Here is a 16,707-nt window from a genome sequence, read left to right on the forward strand (position 1 = left end):
TGGCTGCGCTTCACTTAACTCAGCATCCTCTGTCCGCCCTCGTCTATTCCCTTCGTCCCTTCTCCCTCAGACGCCGACATCGCCTCAATCGTACGACGAGTTTGCCCTCGCCCGGCACGCGTCTCTCCACAACTCTCACCCTTCCACAGGCTCCGCTCTTTCGTTCCCACTAGGTTTACTCGATCTGCACCACATCGCGCTGAGCACGCCCATTCCGTTTTTTATTATCCGCAATCCCGGCGCGCGCCTGTCTCTCTTATCATGTCCTCTTCAGACGACGACACTCCTCTTGTGAGAGGAAAAGACCAAGGTGAGTGCGCCCAGCAACCTGCGCCATCTCCACGCGCCACGGCTATCTCCCTCACGCGTGCCGATCGCCCTTGTCAAATTCCACACTCTCACCTCACAACCTCCACCAACCTCCCCCATCCTATCCTCGCTGAACTTTGCGCGACCTGTCTATCTTCACCGAAGACGCAAAATGGCTAACGACTCTTCTTCAATAGTAAAGTCCAACGAACAGATCACCAAGGAGGAAGACAGAAAAATGGACGCCCAAGTCCCTTCCAATGGTCACATCGAGCCCGGTATCTCAATTCGCATGGGTCCAGTCGCCGACGACGACAAGATGGATGTCGATGCGCCTGAGACCAACGGAAAGCGCAAGTCGCGCAGCAGCGTCACAAACAGTAAATCGTACAAGGACGCCAGTAGCTCCGAGGACGACGACAAACCTCTGGTATGTCGCCCTACACACTTTCACGCGCATTAAGCTGAGCTAACTTTTCAGCAGAGTAAGCGACGGCGGACATCACAGCAAGCAAAACTCACCAAGGACGACTCCGATTCAGAACTCAGCGACGTGCCTCTCAAGGCCAGAGTGCTCCCCAAAGCAAGCGCCGAGCAAATCGGGGAGTCTGCCGACTCCGACGTGCCTCTCGCCACGAAGCTCATCAAGAAGAAGGAGTCTATTGAGAAGGCCGCCGCAAAGGAGGCCAAGGCTATGCGCAACAAGGAGAAGGCTGCCCCGAAGCGCAAGCAGAAGGTAGAAAGCGACAGCGACGACGACATCCCTCTTGCGAAGAAGAAGGCTCCGGCCAAGAAGGCGAATGGAGTGAAGAAGGAAGAGTCCGACTCTGACGCACCGCTCGCCAAAAAGGCCGCTCCGAAGAAAGCCACCAAGGCGAAGCCTGTCGCTGCTGCCGCGCCTGCTAAGAAGGGCAAGGGCAAAGTCAAGAAAGAGGAGACTGAACAAGACGAGGAGGCTGAGGACGAAGAGGAAGAGTACCGCTGGTGGGAGGACCCAGGCAAGAGTGATGGCACCAAGAAGTGGGATACGCTGGAACACGCCGGTGTTGTCTTTCCTCCCGAGTACGAGCCCCTTCCCAAACACGTCAAGTTGGTGTACGATGGCGTACCTGTCACCCTACACAAGGATGCCGAGGAGGTGGCTACTTTCTACGGAAGCATGCTGAACTCTACCCACAACATCGAGAACCCTACCTTTAACAAAAACTTCTTCGAAGACTTCACTAAGGTTCTGGACAAGACTGGACACGGCAAGGACAAAGATGGAAATACAGTCAAGATCAAGAAGTTTGAGAAGTGCGACTTCAAGCCCATCTTCGAATGGTTCGACGCGGAGCGCGCTAAGAAGAAGGCTCTCTCGCAAGCCGAGAAGAAAGCGCTCAAGGCTGAGAAGGAGGCTGCTGAGGCTCAGTACATGTACTGCCTGTGGGACGGTCGCAAGCAAAAGGTTGGCAACTTCCGCGTTGAACCCCCCGGTCTCTTCCGTGGTCGTGGTGAGCATCCCAAGACCGGTCGTGTGAAGGAGCGCGTTATGCCCGAGCAGATCACTATCAACATTGGCGAGAATGCCAAAGTCCCTGAGCCACCCGCGGGTCACAAATGGAAGGCGGTCAAGCACGATCACGAAGGCACATGGCTGGCTATGTGGCAAGAAAACATCAACAGTGCTTACAAGTACGTCATGCTTGCTGCCAACTCCGACATCAAGGGCCAGAGCGACTTCAAGAAGTTCGAGAAGGCGCGAGAACTCAAGAAGCACATCGACCGCATCCGCAAAGATTACCGTAAAGATCTCAATTCTAAGATGATGGCTGATCGTCAACGTGCTACCGCCATCTACCTCATCGATCAATTCGCCCTCCGTGCTGGTAACGAGAAGGGAGAGGATGAGGCTGACACCGTCGGTTGCTGCTCGCTCAAGTTTCAACACATCACTCTGAAGCCGCCGGAGACTGTCATCTTCGACTTCTTGGGTAAGGACAGTATTCGGTTCTACGACGAAGTCAAGGTCGACCCGCAAGTCTTCAAGAACCTGAAGCTCTTCAAGAAGGAGCCCAAGACCACAGGCGATGACATTTTCGATCGACTGACTACATCGGGTCTCAACAAGCATCTGACAAGCTACATGCCTGGTCTCACCGCAAAGGTCTTCCGTACCTACAATGCCTCGTACACAATGGCTCGGCTGCTTAAGGAGATGAAGGCCACTGGTACAATCCAGGAGAAGGTGAAGGCTTACAACGATGCCAATCGTGAAGTTGCTATCCTCTGTAACCACAAGCGTACTGTTGCTGCGAGTCACGCAACCTCCATCGAGAAGATGAATGAGAGGGTATGTTGTCGTCGCAAATTCTGCTGTTTTACTGTGCTAACTTCCGTCAGATTAATGGTCTTCGTTATCAGGTTTGGAGGACCAAGATGATGATTGACGTGGACCCGAAGATCAAGAAGAAGAAGGGTGCTGAGTTTTTCGAGCGACCCGAAGACCTCGACATGGAGTGGGTCAAACAGCACCAGGAGGCAGAAATCGAAGAGATGCGACAGAAAATCACCAAGAAGTTTGAGAAGGAGAACGAGAAGCTCAAGGCTGACGGCGAGAAGGAGATGAAGCCTAAGGAACTCGAGGAGCGTATGGACAAGGTGAATGAGCTGGCCGCCAAGTACAAGAAGGAGAACAAGACTGGCAAAGTCGAAGCTGAGGGCAAGGGACCAACAGTCGAGAAGCTTGAAGCCAACATCGACAAGCTCAACCAGCGCATTGAGAATATGAAGATCCAGATGGAGGACAAGGAGGGCAACAAGGAGGTTGCCCTGGGCACATCTAAGATCGTAAGTCACTTCACATGCATCTTACATGACCTCTGACTAACCGCAACTAGAACTACATCGACCCTCGCCTCACTGTGGTCTTTTCCAAGAAGTTCGATGTACCCATCGAGAAGTTCTTCTCCAAGACACTTCGCGAGAAATTCGACTGGGCTATCAAGTCAGTCGACGAGACTTGGGAGTTCTAGAGCATAGCATGCATGTAGGGCGGCTTTTTCTTGTCTTCGGACATTTTCTTAGATTTGCATTGGGTGCACGCAGCATCATAGGGTGAGAGTGACTGGGCGATATGCGACGAAGAAAAGTACGGTGGCATTTAGTACGACTTCTGTGTCCAAGGCAATGGGCGGTGCGGTTCGGCGAGCATGCGACATGACTTTGCGATCTCATTATACATTAACGAGTCACTGCATAGCGTCAAGATATTCATAGTAGCTCTGCGATCTAGCCACTCATCTTCAACAATATATCAAATAGAGACTCGACTGAAATTGATTACTGATGCATATGCAAGTGCGGGACGATCGCCATTCTTAGTCCGTTCTATGCATGAACTGCTGTTCGACTCCAAGGTTGTGCATGCATGCCTGTCTTGGAATGCAATCATACAGCCTGCTCTGGGTGCAAATTGCATGTCGGCCAGGTCGCACAATCACGACGGGTGGCATAGAGCGGTGAAAGAGGGTGCATCGCAGCCAATAGTACGGCTTGGGTACCTGCATTACATTTATTGATAGGAGGTACAGATCGAAGAGATCTCTATATTTCCACGCCGTGTGCTACGGTACCCGGCGCCAACAGGCCTCGGAGCCCGGAGCTGTATGACATAACGCTGGTACGAACTGTGCAGGTTCGAGTCGCCGTGCTTTTGATTGGCAAGTGATTGTAAGTCGCCGATGAGGGCGTTGAGCTGATGGATAGTCACCGTGGCGCGCAATCACAGCAACATCTGACAGCATTCGTGCTGTCTAACTCGGCCGGCTGCGAGGTCTTACTTGACCCAATGACCATGGTATTAAATCCATGTCGGCAATGCTACGAACCGAATTTCCTGTCACGTTGCCTAGCCTGGTAGAACATATGAACTCGTCACGAAGCGAGAGTTTTATGCAGGCTAGACGTTAAGCTAGGAAGGCAACCCCAGCATCGTGTCTGCAAAGGGGAAGGCGAAGAGGCACCAGATTTCGCGGCTCCGCACTTGATTGCTTTTTATTCGGTAATCGCTCGTTGAAGGATTGCGAATGTGGCTTACACATTATACACAACGTCGGAGGAGGCCCAAGGATGGATGGCTACGTCAGCCAGGGATTACCTGATAGCTCTGTTGGTTCGAACGACGGATTGCACTTGCCCCTGAGTTAACCCCCACCTTGGGCTGTCATGCGACCCAAGTTTTGAAGCTCGAGACCAGGTCCAGCACTGCGGGAGGAGCGCGCCGTCGTTCACCGCCCGCTTCTTGTACATCTCCCGCGACAACCGCTGTGTCCAGGAGGCAGGAACAGCAAACGTCATGGTGTGAATCTGACGGGATGAGGTGGAGCAAATTGCAATGGTTGCCCATGCCCAAGTGCTGTCTGCATAACATGGCGGGTGGTGGCGGGCGCCTTCAATACAATTGTCGCGGGCTACATACGAAGCCCACAATAATCTCGGTCGACTTGCTTGCGGAGCGGACCACTATGGTGTGCATTGGATCAGCCACAAGTGCCCGACCATGGCTGCTACGGGCGGCCATGGTTGTTTTCTGCCAATGCCACCAGCCTCAGTGATGGGGGTGGCACTCTTGCGAAGAGAATTATCGCCGGGCTTGGGTGTGCACATTTAAATATCGGCCTGACTGACCCCCCTCCTGCAGGTCAATGAGTCGTACATATTGGGCCTGAGTTATATGACATAGGTGTGGTGCCGCGGTATCCTACTTGGAGGATCCCTCTTCGTGGTTAGTCCCTCTTGTTCCAGCTCGACGCCCGCGATCGCGAAAGCTGCGTGTTATCTTCTTTCCAACGTGAGCAAGACAGACGATCGCAGCAAGACAATTCGCCTATAGCAGCCTTGATATCGTCCCTCGCCAGTTGGTCTCTTGCAACGAGGGTCTGAGCGCGATCCGCACCGCTCAAATCTCCACCCCCGACTTTGGCTTTACACGACACCATCCGCCCACTGCGCCCTTCAGAATCCCCTAGCGATCTCTTCTTGCGCGCACAGGAGACGTAGATCACGACCGTCCGCGACGCCAGACATGGCTTCAGAAAAACCTTCGGTGCTGATAATAGGAGGGTTGGGTAAGGCTCGCGCTGGGCACAACCCAAGTATGCCACGGGGGCTGACCATGTGGACTAGGCTACACCGGACGACACCTCACCAAGTACATCCACGACAACAACCTCGCCTCGCAGATACGCATCGTCGACAAACACCTCCCGGAACTGGCATGGCTGGCACCTGAATTCAAGGAGGCGTGCTCAAGAGAGCGCTTCATACAGGCGGATGCGGCGCAGGAAAGTGCGTACCCCTAACCATGTCTCTGGGTGCAAGGGATGTCTACAACAAGACGTCCGACGCTAACTCGAACCCTACAGAATCCCTCCCCCGAATATTCGATCGTGAAGGCGGCGCCGAATTTGACTATGTCTTCAACTGCGGCGGCGAGACCCGCTTCGCCCAAGATGAGAAGGTCTACGAACTCCGCTCCTACGGCCTGTCCATGGCCATCGGCCGCGAGGCCGCGAAACGCAAGGTCAAATGCTTCCTCGAAGTCAGCACCGGCATGGTCTACAAGCCCGACAGCGCACCCAGCAAAGAGTCAGACAAGCCGAAACCGTGGTCGAATCTCGCAAAGTGGAAACTCAAGGCTGAAGAGGATTTGGCCAAGATTGACGGACTTAACCTGATGGTGATGAGGATGGCACATGTCTATGGGCCGTATACGAGCAAATACCTAAGCACGGCGCTTTGCATGGCGAGGGTATACCAGAGCAAAGGAAAGGAGATGCGCTTCCTGTGGAAAGAAGACCTGAAGACGAACCTGGTGCACATTGAGGACTCTACTAGGGCGCTGTGGCATGGTGTCGAGTGGTACACGAAGGGGCCCCCAGGACGCAGGCCGGCGCCTACGTTCAACATTGTGGATCATGCGAATCACTGTACGCCTCTCCACACTACTTCATTTAGTTTACTTTAGTACTGACATGACATCTAGCACAAAAAGACACTGCCCAGCTCATGGGTAAGATCTTCAACATCGAAACCGGCTTCCACGGCACACTCATCTCGGCCTTTGCACGATTGAACCTTGACCACGTCGTCGACGAAGTCAACGACGAGACGCTAGACCCCTGGGCAGAACTGCAAACAAAGGCTGGCATCAGCCAATCGACACCGCTGACTCCGTACATGGAGAAGGAGCTGCTGAAAGATGCTGATCTGAGTATGGATGGCAGCCTATTCGAGAAGGAGACGGGATTCAAGTAAGTCACATCACGATGCACATAGCATATTGAGGCGGCGATATACTAACATACCACCAGATACAACGTAGAGAAGATCACCAAAGAAAAGGTCGAAGAGGTCATTGAGAGCTACAAGAGGATGAACTGGTGGCCATAGCCGTTGCCGCTCGATTCGCCTACTTCTTTTCCATCGATACCCTCCTTCTTGTCACGACCTTCCTCACGACGAACCCATTTCCTGTATACCCAACTATCAAAACCACCACCTTTACATTTTCGGAAACGACGATTGATTGTTCAGTTCAGCATAGCATAGCAGCGAAGGCATGCATTACCTGGAGCTCTGGGCTCCCTTCAACCCGAGTCAACAATTCCACCCCGTATGGTCTTCTAATGTCTTGCGGGCATTTGTATCCGGCGGGCGCTATTCCCTTGTGTGTGTCAACCTTCTTCTTGTATGTTTGGGGCATGTATCTGGTATGCGCACGTTACTGTATGGTGTTGATATTTGCTGCTGCTGTCGGAGCATGCGAGTCTTGGTGTTACATACCCCTCAATCTAGCATTTGTTCTTAAACACCGCGACTTTTCGTAACACGGTTCATTGTGCTCGTTTACTACGGGTGTATGCTAAGACTTGTGTGAGATATGTGGTATATCAAGAGCGTGTGTGTCGCTTGGGCTGCCTCAAGGGATGTAGAACACAACCGGAACCGTATCTGGTGTCTACACAGACGTGCGGGCTTCGCTATCTGTTTCGGTATGGAGCCTTGCGCCGGGTTGGTTCTATCTACAGATGACACCATGGTGGCACGCGCGCGGTTGACTTTAACCTCTCTCATGATCGTTCTTGGGCGCGGTATGTTTAGGCCGTGCTGGACCGTTTTCGTCTTAGATGCGGAGGCTGATTGATAATGCAATGATACGGCAAGGTGTGAGAGCATGTTAGAGCCGTTATTCTAGTTGACTCGATGACAGTATATATCCTACAGTGATGTGTAACATCACTAGCAGATAGCATACCAAGCAACACTCCATACACATAGAGGCCGTGGGGGATTAGAACATTAACACTCTAAACACATAGAGGCTTTGAGAATTGTAAGCTTTACACTTTAAGATATAGAGCTTCGAGAATTGTAAGCTTCATGCTCTAAACATATAGAGGCCCAAGAGATTAAAAAAAAAGTGTACAACTAGACTTCTATTAGCTTATTATATCATTTGTTGTTAACCCCTCTACTTCCATGTATGTCTTGGAATATGGACATCTCGTGAGACTTACATACTTCAAAGCAGGCAAAAAGGCTATAGTTGCAGAGCGACAGTAAAATTGCCCAACTTATGCAGTGATCCGGAGCAAGGCGCAAGCCATAGTAAAGCACCTCGTGCGAACACATTGCGTTTCCACTGACAGCCCACTAAATCAGGTGACCTCGTCCCCTTCGCAGTGCATTCAACGACGTACTATCGACACATTCAGCTCCAAGTTGCCATCCTCCACTCTCAGACACTATTCTGGGAGACATATTTGGTCTTTTGAATACAGATCGATGACCCGACGGATCTTGTTCAACCAATGTCCAGCGCCGACAAGAGGTTAAAACTTCATCAAGAGCTCGGCCGCCCGGCTGATTCATTCGCCAGCTATTCGGACCATGCAGGGTCTTGGATGATGATATCCATATCATTGATCTTCTGCCTATCGATATACTCCGCCCATGTAGCGCTCCCCTCCCCGCTACAGCATCTTGCTTCAATGTCCGCTTCAAAGCAACCCCCCACAACACAGCCCTCCTCAAGTTCGAGAATGTTCTTATATACGACATCCAGGGGATAGTCCACTAGTTTCCAACCCAGTGGTAGAGCCGACCCTGGTCGGGAATAACGCTCTGAACACTTTCCAACTGTTCGCGTGACAGCATGCAATCGCCGCCCAAGTTACAGCGGTAGAAGTGCTAGTGCGCAAAGTTAAAGTTGTTTCCGGAGTAGAATATGAGGCAAAATTCAATGTAGATTTGTCTACAGGTCTTCGGTAGAGCAAGGACATGTCGCGTTTGTGCGCTTCCGAAGTTGTTAGACTTCTCGTAAACGGCGACTTGGTCGCTATTGAGGACGAAGTTATAGATTTTTTTCGCGAATCTCTGCAGGCAGGGCGAGAAGACGTGTACACGCGTTGGACTGGGTGCTTTGTTTGGTCAGTTAAATCTGGCTACATTGATTGCTCTGCTACCTACTGAGAGCGTAGATATTCGGGTGTATTCCCTGGATTTGGTAAGGCATCATCGGGACGGGCGCTTGAAATCGGAGTCATGATCGCGGTGGTTAGAAGTCAGATAAGGTCGGAAGGGTTTGCTGCGATAAACACACGACTTTGAAGCTACTGAATGATAGAATTAAGTGATATCAAGTCACAGCTAGCGCATAAAGTCAGAGCCATACCCATTTGGGAACGGGAAGTATCGTTCACTCTATTGTTAACTCACGTAAAGAGTAGGAAGACCTCGTAGCGTTTTCGTCTTCGTGCACTCTCTACATCGGTAAGAGACAATGTCGGTGAATGTATCGTTTTATTTGACAGACTACACGAGCTTCATGACCTTCGTCATGTGGCACTTTGAATGAATAGCTTGATTATACATAGGCACCAGATACTCTGTCAAAATGAGATCAATAACATCTTTGAATCTAGTGCGAGCTTTCCCGTCACAAGAAAGCCTCCTGGATTCGAACGCTTTTGCAAACCTCCAACCGATGTTGACAAGTCTGACCTCAGGCTCGTACGGTCATTTATGGTTAGTAGCATCTTGCTAGACGCGTTCCGCCGAACCTGACTCAGGAGCTATTGGTCATTGATCTCGATAGGCTCGACAAACTCGACGATCTTGACGACCTCAAGGACATCACACTCCCGCATCGTTAAAGCCGGCATATTGCGCCAATTTATTGAAAAAGTCCACGTCAGAACCAGCTTTAGTGACTTCACCTTCAATGCAAATTCGTCGCAAGTTCGGGAATAGGAGAGTGAACGGCATGGCTAAAGGTGATGGGGTATGAGAACTGTGGAACATCTTGCCGACCGAGCAGCTACATCCTCGTTGGTACCGTGAACAGCCTCCAAATTCCGTTCCGTTGACCGAATCAAGAAGGAAGGGGTTATCAACTTGGATAGTTTGTATGGCTTCTAGCTAGGCTTGGTTGCGATTCCTTGCAAAGGCATCACGGCTGACACGGCAACTCACGACGAACATGTTGAGTGAGTAGGGTAAAACAGCGGTTTCTGTGTAGATCTGGCGGCATACGTATGGCAGCACGAACGCGAGCTTGCGGAGCTTATAAGGCTTGTGATCGTCCCGACCATTTTGCCAAACATTGAGTCCGGAAACGCTCAATAATATCTGGAAGCCGCCCAGAACTTCCGTAAAGATCATAATACGAAGCTCCGTAGGCAACAAGAGGAGATTCGTCGACGCGTTGTGTTGGGTTATAATACATTAGCGTCAGACTTGATTTCGGAGGTAGTACTTACTTGGAGAGCAAGTGCTTCGGAGTGGGGTCCCATCTGCACGAGTCCATTCTTCTGGTAACTAACTGCTGGCGAAGGGCCTCTATGATAAGGGGCAGAGTGTCGAGGATTCGCCATGATTTAAACCATCTTGCTCTGATGGACAGTCGTCGGCCAGACGCAGATACGCCTTGCCATGGCTACTGGATTTGACGGGTGGATCTATGACGAGAAGAACAGCGATCGATTTGTCAGGTCGTAAAGAGCCGAAGGTCAGGAGTGGGCAACGACTGCAGTGGCAGTATATAACTCCGGTACTTTAACTGGGAAGACTGACAGAGTAGACAACCATTTCTCGAACGGCCAGTCACCTAGAGTACTTACAGAGGAATTGCTCTATATCTGGCTGCCTGGAGACAGACTCCTTTGGTCACTCACGCCACCTTCGTTGTCGCAAACACACTACTTCTGTCACATAAATCAATGCCGTATATTGAAGCAGTGAGAGCAACGCAGCCGAATATAGAGACTGGGCGTCGATGTGATTGCTTATTGGAAGGGCAGGAGAGCCTTGGATCCGTGAAGCGACTGAGTGCTGCTGGGGCGTCATTGGGCGAATGATCATCAATGACTAGCGCATAGGGGATTCAGAAATCAGTCCAAGCCGAAAACACTGACCATGTTTGATGAGTGGCAGTGATGAAAAAGGGTTGATGTTGCAGGAAGCGCAGCTGGATGACCAGTCGGCTGGGGTGTTAGTGGCCGCCCAATCATCATTCGCATGATATTCGAAGCGGGCCTGCGCCCGAACCTTCCCGCCCTGCGACATCACTACAACAACATTGAAGCAAGGAGGTTGTCTATAATTTTAGGAGGGAACAAGCAAGACCTGCTGTATTTCTATCAGATATACGACTCGTATTTCTCTGCAGGTCGAGAACGCAAGCACATACAGATGAGCTGCGGGCGGAAGGTAAACGCGGCATGTAGCTCGCTCAGCCTCGCAAGATGCAGCCTGACCTTTACGTGCTCAGAAAGGATCATTACTGCCTAATCTGAGTATAGGGACGGATGAATACGCTGCTGCGCCCTGTTGGTTTAACAGCTTCATATATCCATGACCAGCATGGGGAAAATCCAGGCGGCAGTCTGTCTTTCCTCCTTGCTCTCTCTCCACCAAAATGTCCCCTCTTCGCCGCACGAAGCGGCCACCAGGCAAGATGGCTACAAAGCCCATCTGTCACCTACTCCGCATGCCGTTGGCGATACTTCTCATCGTTCTAGAAGACGTGCGTACCTGAACAGTAGCTTCACGACAGTTCTCTCTTCTAATCACATCTGTCAGGTTCACGAAACTGATCGGGAAGCCTTCTTCAACTTTCGCCTTGCCTCGAAAGCATGCCGCAATGAGTCTCAATACTTGTTCTTCCGTAGCTTTACAATCCATGATCGCACCCTCCTCGGGCCGAGTCTATCGTCGCCGATGCTAGAGAGACTCAGGGATAGAAACGAAAGAACCGGAGAGTATGTCAGGCATCTGAAAATAGGTCCCTTCAAGGATGAAGACAAGTTCAAGCTCGAGATTTTGCCCGTGCTGGAGACTGTCCTAAGGAGCGTCAGTAACTTACAAGACCTTACCTGGCGTGTGAACTGTGAGCTCCCACTAGCCATGCTCAACTTATTCTACGAACTGCACCCTTCGGCACGTCTACATTGGATCATTCGAAACCGAAGATTCCAACCTCTCAACCATAGTCTGCTTTCTTCTCCTCGACTTCACACTCTCGACGCGGAAATTTATGCGACCATACCCGAGCAAACCGGACATTCGCTGAGTGAACTATCTTACATCAAGAATACTATGCCAGCTAGTCTCCAAGTTCTGCGTCTCTCTACTCTTGACGTTGACGAACCCAGCCAGCGTGCGCAGTTCGAAAAATGGGAATACGTCAAATACGGCATGTTCCACTTTGACTTTCAGCCTGGCGATCAGTTTCCTGCACTCTTGGAGTTGGCCTTGAGGCAGAACGAGTTTGCTTTGACAGAGCAAAACTGCAATTTATGGGCACACGCAACGTCCTGGGAACGCCTGCAACGCCTAGATCTCCCCAAGGGCACGTCACCTCATTTCATCGCCTCCCTCACCAACCGCGCCACCAACCTCAAATACCTGAAATTTCACATCAGTACGCCGGGCTTCAGGGGAGTGTATCGTCCATACGGCGATGGAAATTGGCTTAACGCCAGAGTTGACACTTTTTCTATCATGGCAAGATTTCTGGCTTCGATCAAATCTCTCCACACCCTTGATTTCGCGTACAAAGACAACGAGATCCTAATACGATATTTACGCGTCATGTTGCAAAGCCTTCATGGAAGTTTGAGGAGCTTGACCATATCTGATATGGGTGGTTACGATTACTTTCCCATGGACCCCTTACCATCCGGAAAGCCGTATTGGGATCCGGAGCAATACCAAGAGGTGCTTGAGCTAGCACCCGGCTTGGAGCATCTAAATGCGCGGATTGGTACGAGAGACAGTGTTGTGGGAGACTGGGAATGCCAGGATCGCTATGCAGATGTTAAGAAGAAGTGGAGGACTGCCAAGAAGAATGTCACCGCTACGGCAAGGGCGAGGACACAGCGGGGCCAGAGAGCGCAGAAGTTGATTTGGTAGACGGCGACGTCAACGCTTCCACGCGTCTATACGCGGATGCGAATGTGCGCTCCACGCAGGACTTGGTGTATTATTACTGGGCGGATGATGGTGCCGAGCTCTTTGCCAACATCGAGGCGCCTGCCATCTTCTCGGATCCGCATTGGAAGCATTGTCCGCTCTAGTCCAAGTCATACGTTATCATTGACAACTCATGCAGTGATGGCAGTACTGATGGAAGACACGGAGGGATGTTGTTGGACTGGGTGTCGTTACGAAATGGGAAGGTGGTGGGTTCGTGAACCTGGCGGGGTAACAGGTCTGTTTCCTGTGTCAATTCTTCTTGTCTAGTGCCCAATGAAGCCCGTACAGCGTCCCTCGCTTCTGACTGCTTGGTGCTTATTGAGTTCTTCGGCACTATGGCGACGCCAGACGTGAGCGGGGAGTTTCCAGATGATCAATGCCCCCGCCTTGTCTGAGACCGAACAGAAAGATGCGGCAGAAACGACACTTGTATTCAGGAGACATAACGAAATATTTCGGCTTTCTCCCAAGCCTGAGGTACTCTATATTGAACGAGCCTGACTATTGCACACATTTATATAACATTGGATGACTTGACTGGTGGATGCTATAGGACGCTTATGCCTTCTGGGAAACGATCCCTGTTGCTTGTTAGCTCATGCCGCACGTTCGAGATGGAGCGCAACATACTCTCAATGTCAGTAACGCTCTGGTCAAGGATCTGCTTGAGGGTCTTGGGGTTCTCGAGCTCCTTCTCAATCTTGGCGATGATGGACTCAGCGAGCTCCTTCTGCTGCCTCTGCTTGACTTGACCCTCGTAGCGGACCCACGAGTCGAGGACGGTCTTGGCCTCGGCGGCGATGGCGGTCTTCTGCTCGAGCTCGAAAGCCTGAGCCTCGAGCTGGGCGGTCTCCTGTGGGGTTGTCAGTGTTCGGTCCTCGCATGGCCTCCACCGTCGTGTCGCACCTTGGAAACCTCGAAGAGGGTCTTGGTGATGTCAATGACACCGCCGAGGTCCTGGACGCTCTCGATGCGCTGCTTGACAGCGGTGGTGTGGTCCTGGCGGGCCGCGTTCAAGATGCCGGAGATCTTGTCCGCCTGCTGTTGCGCATACTCTCCCCAGGCAGGTCCCGCATACTTGGCAACGGCCCAGAAGATGGTGAGGAGCGAAAGGGCGACAATGGACTCCTCGTTGACGACGTAAAGCTCGTTGCTAATAGCGGCGACACTGAGACCAGCGCCGGCGGAGAGGACGGCAGCCTTGGTGAGGGGGCTGTTGCCGGGGACGGGTATCGAGTCGAGGACGGTCTGGGCCTTCTTCTTGGGGTCCTCCTGGGGCAGGTTGGAGTTGTAGCGGGCCTGGACGGCGATGGAGGGCAGAGCGCGGAGAGGGAGCGATGGGCGGAGACGGGCGGCGCCTATTGGAGTGAGCACGGGGTCAATGGCATCGCAGATTCATCGGGCAGGTGCTACTCACCGACCGCGCTCCTTGCAAGACGTGAGGCCATGGCTGTGTGATGGGCGTGGGGAGTTGGGGGTGCTGGTCGTCGTCGAGAGCTAGCTTTTCGTGATGCTGCGTGAACTCTGAGCCAAGCGCCGATGCCCTTGCGCTAGCCGAACTTCGCCCGGCCCGCCCTCGCTTTTCGACATCGCCAACTTTTTTGCGCCCGCGAGCAATTCAACTCCACGCCAAGAGATCAGTCGCAGGAAAACATGCCCGGCGCAAAGTCTGCCAGCATGTCTGGTGTCAAGAGGAAGAGGGACCCAAGCAAGCCAGAGCGCGGCGAATCCAAATCAAAGAGCCGGCGAAAATCCCCCAGCGACGACGGCGAGGACATCCAGTCGGAAATTGTACAGCTCGAAGCACAAATCCTCGAATCGCGAAAACACTACAACAACATTGCAACTCTTTTGCAGCGAGCGAGACAACCAGACGCCGAGAATGAGGGTCCAATCCTCGCCGCCGTGGCCCTCTGCCGCGTCTTTTCACGACTACTCGTGACCGGCGACATGGTGAAGAGCAAGGGCATGAGCGAGGCAGAAGGTGTCATTGTATCGTGGCTGAAAGAGCGCTACCGAGAACTCTCCGACGTTCTGATCGACGACTTCCTCGGCAGCGAGCACCCCCCGAAGCAGTCTGTCGCCCTGACACTGGTCCTGCGATTAGTCAAGGAGGAGGCAAAGTCACAGAAGGACTACAAGATCAAGAACGGGCCGCTGCCGAGACTGATCCGGGTCCTGCTATGTCTCCCGCTTGACGATCTGAACCGCGAGGAGTTTGCAGAGAAGTACCTGAAGCAGTTCGACGATATCCGATACCAGACGTTCCAGACCATCAAGTAAGTGTATACACATACCAGACCTCGCGGCTCCCACTAACACTACCAGGGATGTACTTGACAGCGATCTCGACATCACGACGCGCCAACTCGTAGCTGCGAACAGCCTAGCCCTCCTATTCACACTCACCGAAGTCCCCAAATCAAAGACCGATATTCAGAACTTCTACGTACAAGTACAAGGGAAGAGCCCGATACCGTCCCTCCAAGCATACAAGGAAAAGGCACAGGCAGCATGGTTAGCGACCATGCGCACAGGTCTCTCCAAAGAGCAGCGCAAATCTATCTTGCACAACTTCTCTCACCAGATTGCGCCGTGGTTCCAGCAGCCTGAAATCTTATCAGATTTCTTGACAGATTCCTACAACGTGGGCGGTGCAACCTCATTGTTGGCACTGTCCGGAATCTACTACCTAATTTCAGAGAAGAACCTCGACTACCCGTCATTCTACCTCAAGCTGTACTCCCTCCTCGACGAAGGTCTCCTCCACTCCAAGCACCGATCGCGTTTCTTCCGCCTATTAGACACCTTCATGTCTTCGTCCCATTTGCCCGCCAATCTCGTCGCCAGCTTCATCAAGCGTCTCTCGCGCCTAGCTCTTCACGGGCCGCCTGCCGGTGTCGTCGTCGTAATACCCTGGGTCTACAACATGTTCAAGAGACACCCAGCGTGCACTTTCATGATGCACCGCGAGATCCGAGACCCCGCTCTGCAGGAGCAATTGGAAGAGGAGGGCATGGACGACCCGTTCGACATGGAGGAGCTAGACCCTCTCCTCACAAACGCCATTGACAGCAGTGTCTGGGAGCTAGAGGCGCTACAATCGCATTACCACCCTAACGTTGCGACGCTGGCAAAGATCATCTCGGAGCAATTCACGAAGCGAGCGTACAATTTGGAAGACTTTTTGGATCACTCCTACACGGCGCTGCTCGATGTCGAACTCGATCGCGACCTGAAGAAGGAGCCAGAAGTCGAGTTTGAGATACCCAAGCGCATCTTCACTGCGGACGAAGGACTCAATGTGTTTGGACAGTTGTTGACGCAGGTTGTGGAGGCAAGGTAGTCGATACTTGTATAGCTAGAATGATACCCGAAATATTCGCATCGCTAAATCAGCTTCCTGACCAACTTTTACGCATTCATCCTGATAGCATACAAGCTTCATTGGTCGGAGCAAGGTCCCGTAGACCTCTCACAGCCGTCATTCAGGCATGAACATGTGGGGACATATCTAGCCCCCCTTATCATTCTAGTCAAACCACACATCTAGACAGGGCCCAAAATACATACGCCAACACTACTACACACGATTCCAAACTCCGCTCCCTAGCTATGCTCAAGGAGGACAAAATTGGTTGAGACGCACATTGCACTCTGCCAGTCTAGCTCAACAACCTGCCAAGTGCCAAAGCCATTGTTTTCTAGCTGCAAAGCTTGCCCAGGTAGCGTTTCTGCTAGCGTGGGCGGCGCTAATGCGGTGTTGGCAGCTCGTTGGCTTCGGGGTTGCCCGCGCGCCCCGCTGTCTTTCTCGTATTTGTGCAGAGGGGAGACGCGCGATAAGAGACGTATGTACGTCGCTGTCGGAGGCCAGCAGGA

At 52.2% G+C, this 16,707-nt stretch overlaps 5 protein-coding genes across 5 annotated transcripts; 4 read left to right on the top strand and 1 right to left on the bottom strand.

Moving 5' to 3' along the window:
* Positions 1-7: 7 nt before the first annotated feature.
* BKA58DRAFT_355472 (DNA topoisomerase 1) lies at positions 8-3,657 on the top strand. Its single transcript, XM_046168644.1, has 5 exons — positions 8-310; positions 507-739; positions 794-2,641; positions 2,692-3,138; positions 3,189-3,657. Exons 1-5 carry the CDS (start codon positions 262-264, stop codon positions 3,321-3,323), a joined length of 2,712 nt encoding a protein of 903 aa, XP_046029769.1. The 5' UTR covers positions 8-261; the 3' UTR covers positions 3,324-3,657.
* A 1,717-nt stretch (positions 3,658-5,374) lies between these two features.
* BKA58DRAFT_307542 (NAD dependent epimerase/dehydratase family protein) lies at positions 5,375-6,741 on the top strand (the record flags this gene model as incomplete). The annotated part of the gene is made up of 5 exons (XM_046167166.1): positions 5,375-5,417; positions 5,476-5,637; positions 5,715-6,278; positions 6,335-6,602; positions 6,663-6,741. 5 exons carry the CDS (start codon positions 5,375-5,377, stop codon positions 6,739-6,741), a joined length of 1,116 nt encoding a protein of 371 aa, XP_046029770.1.
* A 4,567-nt stretch (positions 6,742-11,308) lies between these two features.
* On the top strand, positions 11,309-12,765 carry BKA58DRAFT_307128 (uncharacterized protein; the record flags this gene model as incomplete). Its single annotated transcript, XM_046167145.1, has 2 exons — positions 11,309-11,381; positions 11,456-12,765. 2 exons carry the CDS (start codon positions 11,309-11,311, stop codon positions 12,763-12,765), a joined length of 1,383 nt encoding a protein of 460 aa, XP_046029771.1.
* Positions 12,766-13,386: 621 nt separating this feature from the next.
* Positions 13,387-14,276, bottom strand: BKA58DRAFT_398930 (uncharacterized protein; the record flags this gene model as incomplete). The annotated part of the gene is made up of 4 exons (XM_046171515.1): positions 13,387-13,409; positions 13,459-13,681; positions 13,735-14,186; positions 14,246-14,276. 4 exons carry the CDS (start codon positions 14,274-14,276, stop codon positions 13,387-13,389), a joined length of 729 nt encoding a protein of 242 aa, XP_046029772.1.
* A 229-nt stretch (positions 14,277-14,505) lies between these two features.
* Positions 14,506-16,174, top strand: BKA58DRAFT_307487 (CBF/Mak21 family-domain-containing protein; the record flags this gene model as incomplete). The annotated part of the gene is made up of 2 exons (XM_046167161.1): positions 14,506-15,107; positions 15,157-16,174. The coding sequence occupies 2 exons, from the start codon at positions 14,506-14,508 to the stop codon at positions 16,172-16,174; spliced, it is 1,620 nt and encodes a 539-aa protein (XP_046029773.1).
* Positions 16,175-16,707: the final 533 nt, after the last annotated feature.

The sequence above is a fragment of the Alternaria rosae genome, assembly GCF_020736505.1.
Source record: "Alternaria rosae strain MPI-PUGE-AT-0040 chromosome Unknown BKA58scaffold_2, whole genome shotgun sequence".
Lineage (NCBI taxonomy): Eukaryota > Fungi > Ascomycota > Dothideomycetes > Pleosporales > Pleosporaceae > Alternaria > Alternaria rosae.